Source organism: Cryptotermes secundus, unplaced genomic scaffold (genome assembly GCF_002891405.2).
Source record: "Cryptotermes secundus unplaced genomic scaffold, Csec_1.0 scaffold667, whole genome shotgun sequence".
NCBI classification, from domain to species: Eukaryota; Metazoa; Arthropoda; class Insecta; order Blattodea; family Kalotermitidae; genus Cryptotermes; species Cryptotermes secundus.
The window spans coordinates 856252-875023 of NW_019721771.1; the positions used below are offsets into that span (position 1 = coordinate 856252).

Consider the following 18772-nt stretch of genomic DNA (forward strand, 5'->3'; position numbering starts at 1 on the left):
ATCATATAGTTCTGAAATATAATTTTCCCAAATTTTCAGCACTTGCCTCTGATCTACTATTCTATTCCCCTGGGAGTCTTCGATGCCAACATTTTGAATCCCATGATTCTCTTTCCATCCTAGTTCTTTTGTCTTCATGTACATCAAATCATAACGGCCTGTTCTTTGAAATTCCATAATCTCATTACATATCTTCTCAAGATATTCCTTTTTGGCCCTGTCCGTGGCTCTTTTCAATTCATTCCTCAGTCTCCTGTATTTCCTCCTGCCTTCTTCATTGTTGACATTCTTCCATTTCCTTCGCTCCTCCATTTTACTCATCATCTCCTGTGTAATATTATAGTCATTAAAATTCGTGAAAACAAAATCAAGCAAATTGCTGCTGCCAACAGAATCAATGCACTGTTGTAGGTTAAGTAGACATGTGGAGGTGTAGATCGCATCACCTCTGAGTTTAGAGTAATAATGGCAGTCAGGAACGGCCAGACCATGATTCCAGTCGAAACCAGGAGCGTTGAAATCCCCCACTATGACAACTCGGAAGTTTTTGGTATCCAGCCTATCTTCTAATGAACGAAAATAATTGGCAATGACTTCAGGTTTTGTATCAGGGGGAAAATAATGGTTTCCAATGAGCAATGAGCAAATTTGATTGTCAAGAGTGGGAATTTCAACCCAAACACATTCGTTATAGGATTCTAAGTCACACCTACGTTTAAAAGAGCGAATTTTAGAAGAGAGGGCAGTAAGAACTCCACCGCCACGAGTCTTATTGGCAGACATCCGATCGGAGCGTAAAACCGTGTAACTGTCAGGAAATAGATTATGATCTAAACACATATCATTAAGCCACGTCTCAGTTAAACAGAGGATATTGTAATCGGTAGAACAGACATTACTGTAAAGTTCGAACTGCACCCGCTAAGCCTTTTCCCAGCCTACTATATTTTCGTAATCCCTTCCTGGCAACGGCTTCTAGCAGTGGACATTCTTCAACTTCACGCTCTCAGGTTCTGTCTCAACAGCCTCCCTTGCAGAACTCAACTCCCAACTGACAACTAATTGGGTCTCCCCAGTTGTCTTTAAAATAATTCCCCGGCACGTACCATGTGAAAAACACCCCCGTTTCCACTGTTGCAGTCCAACTGTTGCAGCTGCATAGCAACAGGTTGCATAACACCGTCTCCAACAGTAACTAAATTGTTGTTGAGGCGTGTTTACCGCGCCGTTGCATAGCAACAGCTGTTGTCTCGTTGTTTGTTTCGAGATCTTTGCCTAACAACGAATACATACACAATAATAGAAATAATAGTAATAATAATAATAATAATAATAATAATAATAAACTAATAATTAATAATCCTAATATTAATAGTAGTTAAAATTGCACCCCTTACATAAGAGGATGTATCACCTCGATGCGCTGTGCCTTCTCCAAGTTTATTTTGCCTCTGTATTTTGTCTTCCTGTTCTGCCAATTGTTCGATTGCGAGACTGTACTCGAGTCGCTCCAGCAGAGGGTTTTCTTACTTAAGTATCTATCTGTCTATCTATCTATCTACAGACGCCGAGCAGTGCGGACGTGTCTGCCCAGCGCTCCGTGAACCGCCTGTAAATAGTGAAAGTCATAACTCACAGTGTGTTACGACTTAACTACTTTTCCATAGTTGTGAACGTTCTGAAAATCTTCCTACTATATATATTACAAATGAAATAATAAAATTAAAATGATCGTGTTCTAACATACAATAAGTGTAATAATGTGAAGCAGCAAGGCTTCCTGAACAACGATCCAACCACCGCAATGAGCGACCGGGAGGACGAAATGGAAGATAGTCGTCCCAATGGCAACAACAACAACAACAGCAGCAGCAGCAACAACAACAACAACAACAACAATAACAACAACAACAACAACAGTGCCTGTACCACGGTAAGGAACATGTCGGCTGATGTGATCACTGTAAACATGAGTACCAGCAACGGTGCACATAACGGAACCACTACAACCAAGGACATACAGCAGATAACCTGTAATACACCACAACAGACCCCTTCCCCACCTACTCCCATCAACACAACACACAAACACAGTGAAACATCCACCAAAACCATAACATACGCTAGCCCGTATAACTACACCCCACACAGAAAATTTGGAGTAATTTTCGAAGCTGTAGATGGCTTCACGATTGAGCAATACCTTATATTAATAGCGGACAGTACTGGAGGCAGTAACATAAAATACGCCTCAAGGCTGAGTGGCGGAAGAAACTGTGCGTATCTTGCCTCAGAGTCTTACGTCCAGGAAATATGTGCTAATGGTGGAATAAACATAGACGACACATACATTCAGTACAGGCCGTACATTATGGCATCCAAAAGAGTGGTACTCAGTAATGTTCTCCCCGACATTCCTGACGATTCACTGATCCCGTTACTTCATAACTTTGGGAAATCTACGTCCCGTCTCTCACAGCTCTCCATCTCCAGAGCCCATCCAGACCTAAAACACATAAAATCCTTCAGAAGAATGGTTTACATGATAATACCTGACATGAAAAAAATCCCATCTACAATCAATGTAGATCACGAAGGGGTAAATTATGTAATTTACGTCACGTGTGATGACACAACCTCCAGCAACTCTCATAAACCAGGCCACGTCGAAAAAAAGTCCCACACAAAAGCACAGTCAAGGTTAGGCCCCATTACTTTTGAGGACCTGGCAGCAGGAAGAAGAACAACACACCCTCAACCCCCCACTCCACAATCCGCCAGCACAACACCGTCGGACGCCAACGCGAAGCAGCAAGCAAACACCATGGACAACACAACGATTTTCCCTGTACTTACTCCGCCACGACAGAGACTCCGACCAACGGAAAACACAAACATAACAAAAATGCAGCATAAAGATCACGTTCCCCTCACTTCGAAGCCTCAGGCTCATCAAACTCCCAAGCAGACTGACGAACGGCAACAGCATACAGAACACCACCAAGCGTCGGAGAGAATGGACGATGCAACATCAGAACCCTGCACCACCCCGGACCCACACCCCAAACTTTCGAAACGAAGAAAACCAACCGAAGACACAAACAACAGCAAAAGCATCCACAAAATACACAGGAATCAATGGAAACAATAGAAAGGAAAGATTTCACTGATTTGGAATCGCTACTCTCTGTCGAATCTGAAGACCTGCAAGAGCTACCCAGAAATACGACGCCAACAACGCCAAGAGACAGAACAATGATAGCTGATCACAAAGCCATCGACACACTATGCGAAAACTTGAAAGAACAAGGCAAGCAACCCATATCAATTAACATCTTTTCGCACTTCCTCAAAGCTTGCAGAAGACAGAAAGACCCCAAGGTGATAGCCAAAGAACACACCAGCAACACTGCAGGACTTGTCAGCATGCTGGAGGAGAATCTCTTTCAAACTAAAGGCTACAATCTACGTAGAAGGATGAAACGCATAATTGAGAGCCTGAAATAAAAAAAAACAGAACACAAGAAACGACCACTGCATATCCTATTTAAATAATGAAAAAAAACATACGTACCTGCTACGACTCATCATTATGGTCAAGATACTCACCCTCAACGTACGAGGCATAAAAGGATTAGAAAAGCAGAACCACCTGGCCCTACATACCAAGCGACAACGAGCATATATCCTCCTATTACAGGAACCAAACCTCCCAAATATAACAGACTTCCCAGCACTACACCAGTATAACATAATACAAAACCCAGCAATACATGTACGTTCCGGAACAGCCATTGGTATATCCACCTCACTCCAATCGCATTTAACGATACATTCACAGCACAACCTTATACCAGGTTATCTACAGACCTGCCACATCAGCCTGCATAATACTGAATTCCAAATCCTAAACATATACATGCCGATAAACACGATTAAAGCCACAGAAGTAAGAAACATCCTAAAAACACATGTAGACAATATACCAACAGACAGACAGATCCTCATTGGAGGAGACTGGAACGTCACCTTAATGCCCCAAGACAGAGAAAACCACACGGAGAGACGAACGGCACTAGCCCAACTAATAAGCAGAATGATCCAAATGCACAACTTAATCGACGTGTGGAGAAGCTTCCATCCAGGAAACAATCAATACACATACCGCGGGAATCAAACAACGCACCCAAAATCCAGACTAGACAGGATATATATCTCTAAACAATGGTTCCACCAAACACACTCCCCTCAAATAGGCCCCCTTTTCGCAGACCACGCAGGACTCTCCCTCAATTTAATGACACCGCAAAGAAAACAGCGTTCAGCTCTCTGGAGACTTCAAAATCAACTCCTCAACGACAACACCCCCACCGACATCATAACTACCATCATAAAATATTATGCTGCCGCAGCCAAGGAAAAAGGAGATATACAACATGAAACAAGAGCTCAAACTACAAACACGAAGATACGAAGAGCATCAAAGAAGACAAAAGAATCAGCAATACGAAGAACTAGAACAACAAACACAATATCTGACAAAGAAACAGACTCTAACCGAAACCGAAGAACGAGTTCTCAATACAACAGGAACGACACTGCAACAAAAATTTCAACGAGACGCCAAACGCCGAATTCTAGAGAACTACACCCTAAACCAAAACCACCAAAAAACACAACGACCCACTTTTCCCAACCACACCTCCCCCCACACACCACCCCAACCCAAAACCCTTAAAATACAAGGCATCCTTATCACGGAACCTAACCGAATCCGGCAAGAAGTGCGAAATTACTACCGAGAATTCTACAACACAAAAGGAAACAACCCCAACATAAGAGAAGACCTATTCTCCGATATACCAACCCTAGACGAAGATGAACGACACAAATGCGACGTCCCATTAACTTTGAATGAACTCCTAAGCGCTCTCCAAAACCCAAACCAGGAAAATCACCCTGCTAGATGGACTCACCTATGAATTTTATAAGCAATTCTGGAAAGAGCTAAGCTCCTTTCTCCTACAAGTGGCCAACACAAGCTTTCAAAAGGAACAACTGCCCGCATCCATGCTTAACGGAATCGTCACCCTCATTCCCAAGAAAGGAGACCTCGCACAACTGGACAATTGGAGACCCATCACCTTACTGAACACTGATTACAAGCTAATAACACGCGCACTCGCCAAACGACTGACAGCAGTGCTCCCCCAACTTATCACCTCTGATCAGAGCTACTGTATACCCAACAGAAGCATTCACACCAACCTACACCTTATCCGGGACTCCATAGACTACGTCAACCAACACGATCTCCCACTCGCAGTCATATCGCTAGATCAAGCCTCCGCGTATGACTGCGTCGAACACCCATACATATTCCATGTACTAGAAAAGTTCGGTTTCGGCAAAACCTTCATTAAAAACATTCGCACAATATACCACAATGCCCAAGGGCTAGTGAAGATCAGCGGTGTGCTCACAGCCCCCTTCCCATATGCCAGAGGAATTCGACAAGGAGACCCCCTCTCCGGACCACTATTCACCCTAACCATTGAACCCTTTCTACTAATGTGTAACAACAACCTTCAGAATTATGGGCTCACAGTACCCTCCACCGACCACAGAACACTCGTCACCACTGCATATGCGGATGACGTCACTGTCTTCATCACCCAAAAGGAAGGGTTTCCAAAACTACTAAATACTTTCATGACCTATGGAGCCCTATCAGGTGCCACACTCAACGTACAGAAGTCAACAGGATTATTCGCAGGTAACTGGAGAGCACGCACAGACAATCCCTTAGGATTCAAATTGAGTACGCAAGGAGGGAAGTTCCTTGGAATCTACCTTGGAAACACAGCAGCATGGCAACAGCAAAACTGGTCTGAACTGGAAACCAAAACCAGAACGGTACTTCAGCAATGGACGAAAACCTCCTATATTACGTCTTTCCAAGACCGGAAACGCACATTCAACCAAATAGTCAGCGCCAAACTCACTCATGTAATCACAATACTACAACCCACCAGCGACTTTCTGAATACAATGGACAACCTAATGGTACAGTTCATATGGCAAGGACAGCACCTGAAGCACCCCCACTTCGTTTATGGAAAACTAGAAGACGGCGGAATAGGAGTCCATCATTTCCCTAGCCGCACCCAAAACCTAAAAATCACATTCCTTACCAAATTCATCACCAACAATAACAGAGGGAACGCATGGCACTTCCAGGCTCATAAGATCCGAGCATATGCCCCAGCAATAGAAGCAGAGGATATCCTCAAGCTAAGGCTAAAACCAGCAAAATATTCAGCAATGCCATCCTTCTACGCTAACGCCTTGAAGGCCTGGCACACCATGAACCCCATCCAAAACCCCAACCTACAATCCTATGACAACCTAAGGAGCACCCCCATACAAGATTCCACACTCCTAACCCCACACATCTCCGGCCACACCTTGAATTTTGAAATGACCTGGAACCGACTAAGCATCAACTACGTAGGTGGGCTAATCGAGGACAACGGTGAATGGATACAGATAGAGGATATCAACACGGAACAATGCACCCAACCAACTATCCGCAGACTGAAAGCCAATCTGAAAACAGGAGAAATATTTTTCCGACACCATTATCCCAACCTTCCGGCCAAAGCAACGCCCCACCAACCCCTCCACTCATTCGTCATCCGACAATCCTGCAACAAATTAATTCCGCTCCCCATACCCAAACGCGTATTTTACAAACAACTCCTCAAGCTGAACCTAAACAGACACATTTTGGTAAACGGCGAATGCTGCTGGAATTTAGGGAAACCCAAACGGGAAGCAGTATATCACCCCCCCCCCATACTCAGCAAAGACGTCGATATAGCCTGGAGAATCCTGCATAACCGAATCACCACGCCCCAGCAACTCCACCGCTGGAAGAAAAAAGATACACCGAACTGTCCTTGGTGCCCTGGCACCTCACGGGCAACTGAACACATGTTTCTAGAATGCCCCCATGCCATAAACTTCTATAACAAACTCTTAAAAACAGTTCATAAACTACTAGGACCCCACACACTACAGAAGAAACACATCCTTTATGGCTACCCTTCACTCCATACCACCCCACATCAACTTGCAAACTACCTGATAGTCCTGGCCAAATCCACAATCTACAAGACACTCATAGCAGCGACAGTAGCACCAATCACCAAACAGCCAACTATCAACGCATGTTCCTACTGAGACTACATTTCCGTCTGCAACTTGAAATGCACCACAGTATCTGGAGAAACGACGTGAAAACCTTAAAAAACTACTGGTTACACAACGACATTCTGGGCAGAATCACGGACGGACGGATCATAGTGAACAACCTCTAAACATCAGCATGCAAAAACAAACATAAGCCTCCATATATGTCATATTATAATTAATATAAGCCATTGTTAATTGTTAATTGTTATTTATTACTGTTATTATTGTTATTGCCAAATAAATTATTATTAGAGAAAAAATCTATCTATCTACTAAAGGCGTTCCGTATACAATGCCTCCTATTTTTTAAGAAAACTACAACAAATACAGAAATCATAATAACGCAGTTAAATGGAGCAAGATTTCAGCTACTTACAGTTATTTTTCCACATAATCACCACCATTCGTTATGCAGTTTTGCCATCGATGAACAAGAGCCTGTATGCCGCGCCCGTAAAAGTCTGCGCCAGCCGAGGCTAGCCACTTTCTTACAGCTGCAATGACAGCATCATTGTCTGGAAAATGTTGCCCACGTAGTCCGTCTTTCATAGGCCCAAAGAGATGGACGTCTGAAGGTGCTAAATCGGGGCTATAAGGTGGATGTGGTAGGACAGTTCAGCCAAACTTAGCAATGTGCGCGGTGGTCGCCAAACTGGTATGGGGTCTAGCGTTATCATGTTGCAAGCGAAAGGTTATCTGCTTCTCTGACCTGACTCGGGAAATACGGGCTTTCAGCTTAGTCAGCGTCGTCTTGTAGCGTTCAGAATTGACAGCCCCTGATCATTATCTGCTGATCTGTTCGGATGAGGCGCTGTTCATTGTGAGGAGTGGCAGCTGAGCAGGGACGCCCATGGCGTGGCTTGTCGTGCATTTAATTTTCGCCACTGTTGAAACGCACTACCCACCGAATCACTGTGCTGACATCCACTGTATTGTCTCCGTACACCTTTAGCAAGTGTCGATGGATGTCAATGGGTACAATTTGTTCGGCAGTGAGAAATTCAATAACACATTTCTCTTTCATAGGCACTTCTTTGTCAGACGCCATTTTGGTAGACTGCTCTGCTGTCGCTATCTGTCGCACGACAACCAAATTAACACTACATTGGCGGGAAGATTCAACCTTTACTACAACACTACCAACATCCAGCTCAGACGTTACATATTAACACACACAAAAAATAGGGGGCATTATATACGGAACGCACCACATATATATATATATATANGCTCCTCATGTAAACTGTCCCTCTGCTAGATGTGCTTCAGCCGCTAATGTTGTTTGCAGGGACGTTGAGGTATTTGGGGCCAAAATTGTTTTTCTGCGTCATATTTCACGGTGGATTTCCTTTCTTCGTGTTAAAATATTAATTGTACGCAACCTGCATACATGCAGTAAGTGTGTACACTTTCTGAATTTTATTTTTGTCCGGGTGCCTGGACTCGGTCACGCTTGGGTTTGGCTCAGTTTCTACGTGTGCTCGTGTTTGGTCTGTTGTGTAACCATTTCATTGTTTTCGATTTGTTCCCCCCCTCTACTGGTTTCACTATGTATTTTGCATTTGGGATATTAAGTTTGCATGTAAATAAAAATTAAATTATTAACATTATCATCATCATCATCATCATCATTATCATCATCAAAGTTCCTTTAGAGAAGTCATCACGTCACGAATGAGAGGTCACATTTCTACAATGGACCTCAAGGTACACTGAGCCCGCTACCATGACGCCCCTCGTATGAACACTGAAGAAAAAAGTCGTATCGATTTTTAACTTCAGAAAGTTAAGAATCGATACTACTTCATCTCCAATGCACACACTAGGAAATTAAGCGTCGCCAAATATGGCTACTAGCCAGGTGGCTTATGTTGGCCCCACAGACCACCTGGACGAGTCAGTAAAGTAGCAGGTCACTACCCGTGTCAGGCATCGAGTCCTGGGTTCTCATCTCGTGGATACTTCTAGTAACAAAGCCGTTCTGGCTGATACCAACAATAAACGTGAAGCGAGTGGAGTTAATCGTGTATTCTGAGAGAGACAGATGTCTCTTTAAACTTCAAGATGGTGGCAGTATGTAGCTTCGAAACACAAGGCTTACTCAAAACTGCACGGCATTACAACCCAAAACATCGAAATCTCCATACTCACCACCCTGATATCATCAGATCCGACACAGTAAAACGTGAGGCATTAACAGTAGGCGTACTTCCCGGCCACGGTAGCCGAGCGGTCTAAAGCACGTACTGTATTCGCTCGCTTGGATCGTGGGTTCGAATCCCACACTAGGCAGTAATGTTTCTCTGCATTGTTCTGTGTGTAGGTAGCGGCCTTGCGACGGGCTGATCCCTCGTCCAAGGAGTCCTACCGACTATTTAAGATTAAGAAACTGAAGTGAAACAAGTGCTCCCCAAGTGGAGCAACAGGAACAGATACATGTTGATAGATATATAGATAGACAGACAGACAGACTGACTGACTGTTATTTGCCAGGAAAGCAATAGCTGGAAGGAAGTCCTTATGCGTAATTAGTTAGGCAACAGGCCATGAAACGTAGGCTGCTGGGGCAGAGGTACACCTCCACACATTGCTAACCCTGCTAGTGACGGGGGTAAGCAATCCGATTCACGTTCCAGCCTCATCAACCGCAGTGAAAACGCACCCGGTAACAGCTAAATCGGTACAGCAACGACGCTGAACGAATATGGGTAAGGTTCCCGGCAGATACAAGATTAGGTCTGTACCGGTTCTGAGGCCAACCCAGTCTCCTATACGATATGTACCGGGAGCTGTTTCTTCGAGGATAAAGCGGGAGACGCGTGAGGCTGATCATTCGCCTCAATCTAGTGCCAAGGTTAAGAATGGTGGAGCTATAATTAAACTGAGAGATAATTTCGTCTTTTCTCTCGCTGGGTAGGAGGCTCAGTGAACCCTAGATCCGGTCTGAACGTTATGGAAAAGAGAGTCCCTTTCCCTTGCCAGGGATCTCATCGGAGACGTGATTCGTTGGATTTCCAACCTCTAGCGTTGTCACTACAGCGACTGCGCTATCATGAGTCCACCAGAATTGAAAATATACAGATCTATTCCATCACTTTCAGATTGTGTAACAGTATCAATTAGGCAGAGCGCGTAAGTTGTCGGCTAGCAAGTATCCCCCTGTATACTGAATTCTTCTGACAGAAAGTACATAACTATAGCGTTAGTATTGTCACATGTTCGAGTATGTGTGACTATAGACGGTGTTTGGATTGATGACCATTTATTGACCATTTTACCCCACGACTCGGAACCACAAGTAATTACAGCGCCACCGTTAATCTTCACACGTTACGAATCACTACTGCAAACAATAAGTTTTCTCCAACCTGAGGTGTCCTTACGAGTCTATTCCTGGTAACGGCTTCTAACAATGGATTTTCTTCAGCTTCCGAGCTCACGCAATTTCCGGCTGTCCACCGACTTGCAAATCAGCTACTCTCCAAACTTGCCTCTTTGATAACCCTTCGGCACAGCTCTTCTATTTTTGCGATCGTGTATTTTTGCGGGCGTTGCCTAGCAACGGCGGTTGTTTACTGAGTCACCGCTTAGCAACGGGTCTATACGTCATAGTATATTGCAACAGTATGGATAATTTGCTTCTTGGACTGTTGGTACACATAAGCCATTATGAAGAGGACTTCTTTTTTGGTGCCCCAACCCTGTGTGGTCCTCTATAGGTTCCTGTCCACTGCCTCTGTCCTCCGTCCTCTGAGATCCTGCTTCCACTATTCAGCCACCTTAGACTGTGTCTTCCACTTCTCCCTGCCCCTCAGGCGTGGAAAAAAATAGTTTCCTATGTGGAGATGCCTTGTTTGGGTAGGTGTCCTAGTCAGCGGAGCCTCCACAATTAGACAAGACTTCACTATTTCAGGGACATTATATAAAGTCTTATGGCTCATGATTGTTCTTTCTTCGTGGTCCGTCAGTACTTTCTGGAATATAACGCTGTATAATGTGGTAGAAATACACAGAAACACTCTGCTTCCATCTTCAGAGTTAAAGAGTCATCCAAGGTAGTAACCAGCAAAAATAAGTAGGCAAGCGAAGAGGACTTTACTGAAAATGGAGGCAGCACACATCTCCGAAACATTTGTGAACTTCTACCGGACTGTACGGAACTACATTTCTGCTGTGGGGATCTCCTGTGCAATATTTGACATGAAGTTTCAAATTCTAGAGATTGGAGATTAATAATTTTAGTGACGTAGTTACGTAACATTTAGGGATGTCTGCGTTAAAACCTGGTGAAAGGATTTTTTTGTGAACGAGGCATCTAGCGTGTAATATTGAATAATTTAAAAATAACGTCTAGACTCTTATGGTCTGTATGAGGTCCTGAGTGACAAAAACATTTTTATTAATATTGTTAACGTGAAAACAAGTTCATTGTACAGTATTCCAATTCAAAAAGTGAATACTAATGGGTCCAATTTAAGGAAACTAACATGTGACTGTCGTTAAACGAAAATAGCTTCCGTAATTTTGAAAAGCGGGACTGGCGTTAATTACGGGAAACTGCATCGCCACGTAATGACGTGACATTTCATTAAATGATGACGCTTTGTCTGCGTTAATAGCGTGTGGCCAAAGAGAATGTTCTCTATTCGGTCCGCCACAAATTGCTGCCACACCTGTGAAATGCATGGGCCTAACGCAGTTGTTCACAAAATCCAAAAATAAAAGGCAAAACCCGGGAAATATGACTTGTTATTTAAATGCAGGTGTGCACAATTTTAATTTAATGTTGAACTTAAAATATCCTTTACAATTTCATGTCTACTGTACAACATATCTACACCTACTACCGTTTTCACATCGGCGCTGTTACTAACTAGACTGGAGCTGCTACACTCCATATTGTAGAGTACAAAATTTCCAACAGTGGTATATACAGCTTATTGAGCTCACTTGCGTTCGGTTCATAAACTGAATTTTAGAGAAAAATAAGTAATAGATAAGGAAAAGTCAATATTGTGGCATGTAGACCCGTTGTTAGGAAACGGCCTCGAAATAAGGAACTGTACAACGACCCTTACTATTCAGCGCCATGAACAGCAACAGAGGAAAGGTGTTTTCAATGTGGTCGATGCAGAAGATTTATAAGCAGGACAAGTTAGGAGTTACAGTGAGTTAGAGGACCGCTGCGGTTCAGTCCTTGTGAGTCGTCGCTGTTAGAAGCTGGTAGCTGAGGCACGAGAATAGTTTTGGGACCCAGAGGAAGGGGAACATCCTACATTGAAAGCCGTTAACAGACAACGACTCGTGAAGACATAGCAGACTGCAAAGACCTAATACCTGCTGTAGTGAACCGCGGAGTGTGTGAACTAAGGATAGCGGTGTAGTTACCTGTAATTATATTCTGTAAGTGTTCAATAAGATGATTAGAGTGGCCGCGCGGTCTCAGGAATGAAATGTCTTCGCTCGCTCGAACACTAGGATTGTGGGTTCGAATCCCACTCAAGGCATGGCTATTTGTGTGTACGTTTATTCTGTGTTTGTGTTATCCTTTGTGTAGGTAGCGGTCTTGCGACGGACTGGTCACTCGTCCAAGGAGTCCTAAAAACGATTACGAAACTGAAGAAGAGGCCAGGGCCCAACAAAGAGCCGTAGTACCACTGGTTGATGATTGATAAGGTAAAGTTGCCCCTGTGTGTAACTAATTAAGCACTACGCCATGAATGCGTATGGGGGAGTGAATGTATAGATCCACATTTTCTTGACCCCAGCATTAGTTGGAGGTGAGTGGTCAGCTTCACTCCCCTGCCGCTTTACTCCCGAGAAAAACCCCCGTTACCCATTGGATAAGAAGTTGGGTGGACTCCAGAGCCGGTCTGGACGACATGGAGAAGTGGAAATTCTTGACCCCACCAGGAGGCGAACTCCTACCCCTCGATCGTCAAATCAGTAGCCAGTCGCTATGAATGAACGAAAGTGTTCATTAAATCCTATTACCAATCCAAACCCTTTCTAGTCACGCATATATGTGACCGTATATTCTGAAGCGCCCATAAGTTTCCACTAGACTTCATGGCATCACATGCAAGGATATTGTCACGTATTTGCGTGACTAATAATAACGTGTTCTGATTTGGATGAATGCATTTATTGCCGCTTCTGTTAAAATTACACTCAATTACGATTACGCTCCATTCCTTACTGGACTACGAGTATCTTCTCTTCCACTGTGACTGACTTGGTTCTACTTTACGAATAGGTCACTTTTGAATCACTAACGACGAATGAACTCTCCTGAACTGAACTAACTTTGAGACAAACCAAATATAGCTCACCATCTCGTACAGTTCTTCTGTTACTGCGTCCATACGTTGCAGCAGGAACGTGCTTACTGAACCCTTGCCTAGCAATAGATTATTCCGGGTCTTCCGTTGCCGCGGTAACGTATGTTAATTTTGTCTCTCCTGCTTTCAGGCATCATTTCACAATACGTGTATAGTACTTTTCAGGACTGTAAAAGCGTCATATCGTGATAGAAAGAGGCCTTTAGGAGGGCGTCTCCCGATCATATCTAGAAAATGATGCACATGAAGTAGGGTTCTGCCTATTACGTACTTTCATAGAAGGCAGTAAACACAACACTAACAATAATAATCAATAAGAGAAAATGGATATTATCGTATCAACATTTGTTTTACTGTTGCAGTTCTTTTGCGACATGTTTCGACCTTTCTTTTAGGTCATCCTCAGACAATGCATAACCAATAGCGTAAATCCATGAACTGTGTTAAACCATTAATTATGGATTCATAATTTTAGGTCATCCTCAGGCAATACATAAAGAACAGCATAAGTCCATGATTGTGTATTGCTTGAGGATGACCTAACAAGAAAGGTCGAAACATGTCGCAATAAGAACTGCACAAATAAACAAATGTTGTTTTCATTTCGTGCATCCTGTTGTATTATTATATACAATTCTTTATTGGAGTCCGTCGCAACACAACAACAGAACGGTCAAGGTTAACATTACCTTAGCTACATGTTTCGGCTTTTAAAGCTATCATCAGGCAAAACACGTGATTACCATATTCACACACTACTGAACTGCAATTGTGATAGTAAAGCTGGATGCCTGATAACTGTTACATTATAAAATACAAGGTATAAAAATACAATGAATTGTAAACTTATTATAAAACGAAAGTTATGGAATGAAGTGTGTTTAAAAACTCTTCATGTGTTATTGCATGTCATGAAGTCAGTTGCAATTTTGTTATATTTCTGCGGACGTAACGGTATATTCTGGGCTTGTATACATGTAATAAACTGCTTGGAGGCCCTTGGTATAGGTTTAGTATTGTTTGACATTAATTGTCTGGCCGGTGCCTCATTTTTCAATGTATTTTGTCCGCTCTGTTGGGGATACAATTGCAGTCTGTATATTTTCTCTCGCTGAATATTATTGTTATAGTTGTGTTGACTGCCCCATTTGGAAATTAACGTTAAGACACACAGGGGGATGCGTACATTGAAAGTTCTGCTTATTAATTAGAGATGAATCAATTATCTTACTCTAGCCAGGAGATACTAAACATCGTGTCACTACAATTCTGTCTGAAGTTGAAAAGAAAACATAAATGTTAGCAGTGAATTCTACTTTCTTGGGCATCATATCAATTATCCCATGGGGTCAATAAGCATTGGGGTGGAAATTTTGCTGTTTGTGTGATAATGTACGATGAGTTTAATAACTCAAAGTGTGTAACAGAGCCTCGTATGAAGCGTTATTTTTTCTAATTCCTCTAATTGACACAAAACAATTTAAACGATAAAACTAATAGGAAAACATTTCCCTAAAGGGAATAATAATATTTATATTTCGTAAAGTAAGCTATGCGTTAGAAACATATTTAGGTTATATCCAGGCGTTCTTGATGTCTGTACATTAGATTACATCTGTGTTCGAGGAGAAAATAAAACACAGCAGCTTCAGCCACGGCAGCCATCGCAGTACGCAGTGTCGTGTGGTACGTGCTTTGCGTTTTCGCTTGTGTCGTGGAGGTTCATTTTGGCTTAGAAGCACCATGAAGAAATCGTCGATCGAATATAATATTTATTTCGTCATTCGTTCTCTTCATTTTATGTCAAAAATATTTGGATTGTCTCCTTTGCATATTGATCCAGAACACGACTGTGATAATAAAAGAACATGTACTTGTTTCCATGTCTCATTGGCAATGTTTATGATGACTCTCTTACTTTATGGCTTATGTAAGAGCATCATCTTTACGAATGTAATGACTGAGCACCATTTCTACACATCGATTCGAGTTGTATGGGCCGTTAGCATCTTTGCGGCTTTTCTAACAAGTATTTTATCATTGGTTTTTGCAGTTACAAGAAACAGAACTCATATCAGAAATATGTTATCCACTATATCGCGCGTGGACAGCAAGTTACTCCATAAGGAGTTGGAGCGAAGTATATACAAGCAGCAGAGATCACATATATTGGCTCAGTTGACGGTTAAATTTGCCCTGTATGGAACTGTTTCTGCATTTTGTGCTTTCTCATTTTATGATGGAACATGGGTATGCTTCGTGTATATAGTTTCAAAAATGTTAACAAATATCATAAATACGGTCATTATTTTACAGTATCTAAATATTGTACTGATCGTGAAGCGGAGATATCAATATATGAGACACTTCCTGTCAGTACCCACCTTTACAGACGATGTCATTGCTTCAACATATAAAGTACATCCTCTGAAACACGATAGTAATGGCTTATTTTTGTCTGCAAGATCTAACGTGACAACTGACAGAAATTCTCGTAATGTGTGTCGAATTCGCGACCTGCAAATAGTATACAGTGAGCTGTACGATGTGCTTCATGCCACCAACAAAAGCTATGGAATTCTGATTCTACTAGAAATAATTACGATACTTACGAGCTCAGTAATAACAGCTTATTTCGGGATTATTGTTTTAAAAGAAGCTGTTTTCAATAATGGCGACTTTTATGTTTATGTGAAAGGAACAGCTGTTATGCTTCTGTGCTGTTCCCAGCTACTAACCTTCTTGTGGCTGACAGTATGCTGTCACTCAACTGCTGAAGAAATCCATGATACTCTCGTTTGCATCCATAAATTAATCTTATATCCAAATCGGCTTTCTTGGACTACAGCCGATCTGAAACGTCTGGCGTATCAGTTGGCGAACGTCAAAGTTGAGTTCAGTGTTTGTGGATTGTTCACTTTAAATTTACAATTACTTTGTGGGAGTGTGGGCATTATGTTCACTTACATTATAGTGTTGAATCAGTTTAACCAATGAGTTCAACAATTTAAATCTCGAGAGGACAGCGGAAATTATCTGCAGCTAAACTGCCACGAGTCAACAGTACTGGTTCCAACATGAATGCCTTGGCCTGGCATTTGCGTCAGAAGAAGCAAATTATGACAATTATTTAAGCCGTTTTGAAGCATAACATTCATGTAAGTCAAATGTAAAAAGTGAGTTCACAACCTTTAATGGTGTTGCGGAAGTATCGTTGTTTTTATTTGGAATCATTCGATGCACAAAACCGTTTGTCCCTCAACGCGAAGTCGATGGCTGGTAGCTGTGTGTTGTCATGCACCTCCTGCGCGCGCAACCAAGGTGCCATGTATGGAGCACGGCGCATATTCTTTAAGCACAACGGCTTCCATCCTTCCAAAAATATGGAGAGAGAATATAAGAAAGAGCCAACTACATAAACAACTGCACATGACATGTAAGAAGATCCACGCAGCACTGCAGACACACAACTCATGGGAGCATAAACGATGGTGTGTTTTTGAATTGTGTTCTTGATGGGGTGCAGCAGTTTTCAACAATAAATGTTAAGCACCTGATGATGGCCTTGTCGGCCGAAACTTGTAGTGCACCACAGCGATCTGAAAAAATAATTTTAAAAATCAATTTTCAGACTTTTAACACAAGTTTGCATGTGAGACGGTGAACGAAAGGCGATGTGAATAAGATGCCTCGTGCTTTTGTTAATGGAAGGAGACATGCAGAACCGGAAATGTCATTCCAAGTATGGTTTATGTTAATTGACACTTCCTCTGAAAAAGAGGTATTTTGTAGAGGCAAGTTTTTATTTATATCTTGAGACGTTTCTCATTCATCGAAAACGTTGAAGCTTGCTGTGATTTATATCTTTTAATCTATTACTATCTCTATGCTATTATTTCTGTAACAAATCAAAATTTGATTCAGGAGGAAATTAAGAGGAGATTGAACTCGGGTAATACTTACTACCATTCAGTCCAGAAGCTTTGATCTTCTCGTCTGCTTTCTAAAAGCGAAAGAATTAGAATATACAAAACTATGATTTTGCCTGTGGTCTAGTATGGGTGTGAAACTTGGTATTTAACATTAAAAGAGGTGCATAGACAGAGGGTGTTTGAGAACATGGTGCTGAGCAGAATATTTGAACCTAAGAGGAATCAGGGAAAGCCAGATGGAAAGAGACCACTGGGAAGACCAAGGCGTATGTGGGTGAGCAATACTGAAATGGCTCTTAGAGAGATAGGATGAGATCGTATCGATTGAACCGATCTGGCTCAGGATAGGGACAAGTGGAGGAGGTAGGATGTTCTTGAATAGCTACACAACTGTTCTGTTTTACTTTGCTTCTATGTTAGAACGTAAAGATGACACGTTCTCTGTCAGAAAGAGCCTATAACAAAATTGCCCGGAAGAAGACGGGAAATATGCAGGAGTGTATACAGGTTTACCAATTTCAAAACACACCGGTGGTTGTAACATCAAGAAAAGGTCATTAGGCCGCTATCAGGCGGAATATCCCTTTGTTAGATTTGAGGTTCTCTTTTCGGTGAAAATTAAAAGTACAGCAAACCCTCGATAATCCTGTTACAGTTGATCCGGATGGAAACATGGAAAATGATGTTCACTGTTGAGTAGGCAAAGACACATGGCATTTCGGAAGGCAGATGGATCACTTGTCTGTTCAGACAAAACTTGAGACAGTTTCCTTACTACCTGCATAATTACGTTCAAATCAAGTACAACTTCAGAATCTTCTATTGATGAATCAATGTATTTTTTTACTTTTTAAATAAAGCCTCTACAGTGATTTTCTTATTTTAATTTCTTCAACAAAACATATGGCCTTAAGTTTTGCACTTACGTATTTATGCTCTTTCTTTTAGGGTCACCTTTTGCTTCACTAATAGTGCTACTACAGGAAAATCAAAATTGACGTGTGGAAAATAATCTACATACCAGACAGATATCAACGAGGTAGATGTTGATAATAACGAAGAAAATAACAATGTGTTTTTTAAATGTTAAATTTTAGACTGGATTCAGTGTGGCAGCAACGTAAGAGTATACACCTGATGATGGCCGTTAGAGGCCGAAACATGTAGTGTAGAAGAGAACAAGATCAAAGACATATAATATATATTGTTTGCATTTGGGACGGAGTTTGTATCATTTATCGT

At 42.1% G+C, this 18772-nt stretch overlaps 1 protein-coding gene across 2 annotated transcripts in view; it reads left to right on the plus strand.

The window, feature by feature from the left end:
• Positions 1-18772, plus strand: part of LOC111875763 (connectin) — a 641807-nt gene that overhangs the window by 322269 nt on the left and 300766 nt on the right. Inside the window, exon 1 of one of the 2 annotated variants that reach the window (XM_023872259.2) lies at positions 12861-12933. The exons of the other annotated variant lie outside the window; for it this stretch is intronic. Within the exon in view, the coding sequence (XP_023728027.1) occupies positions 12922-12933 (12 nt within the window). The 5' untranslated portion in view covers positions 12861-12921. Of the gene's footprint in view, positions 1-12860; positions 12934-18772 lie in introns of those variants that run through there. 2 annotated transcript variants of the gene reach the window in all.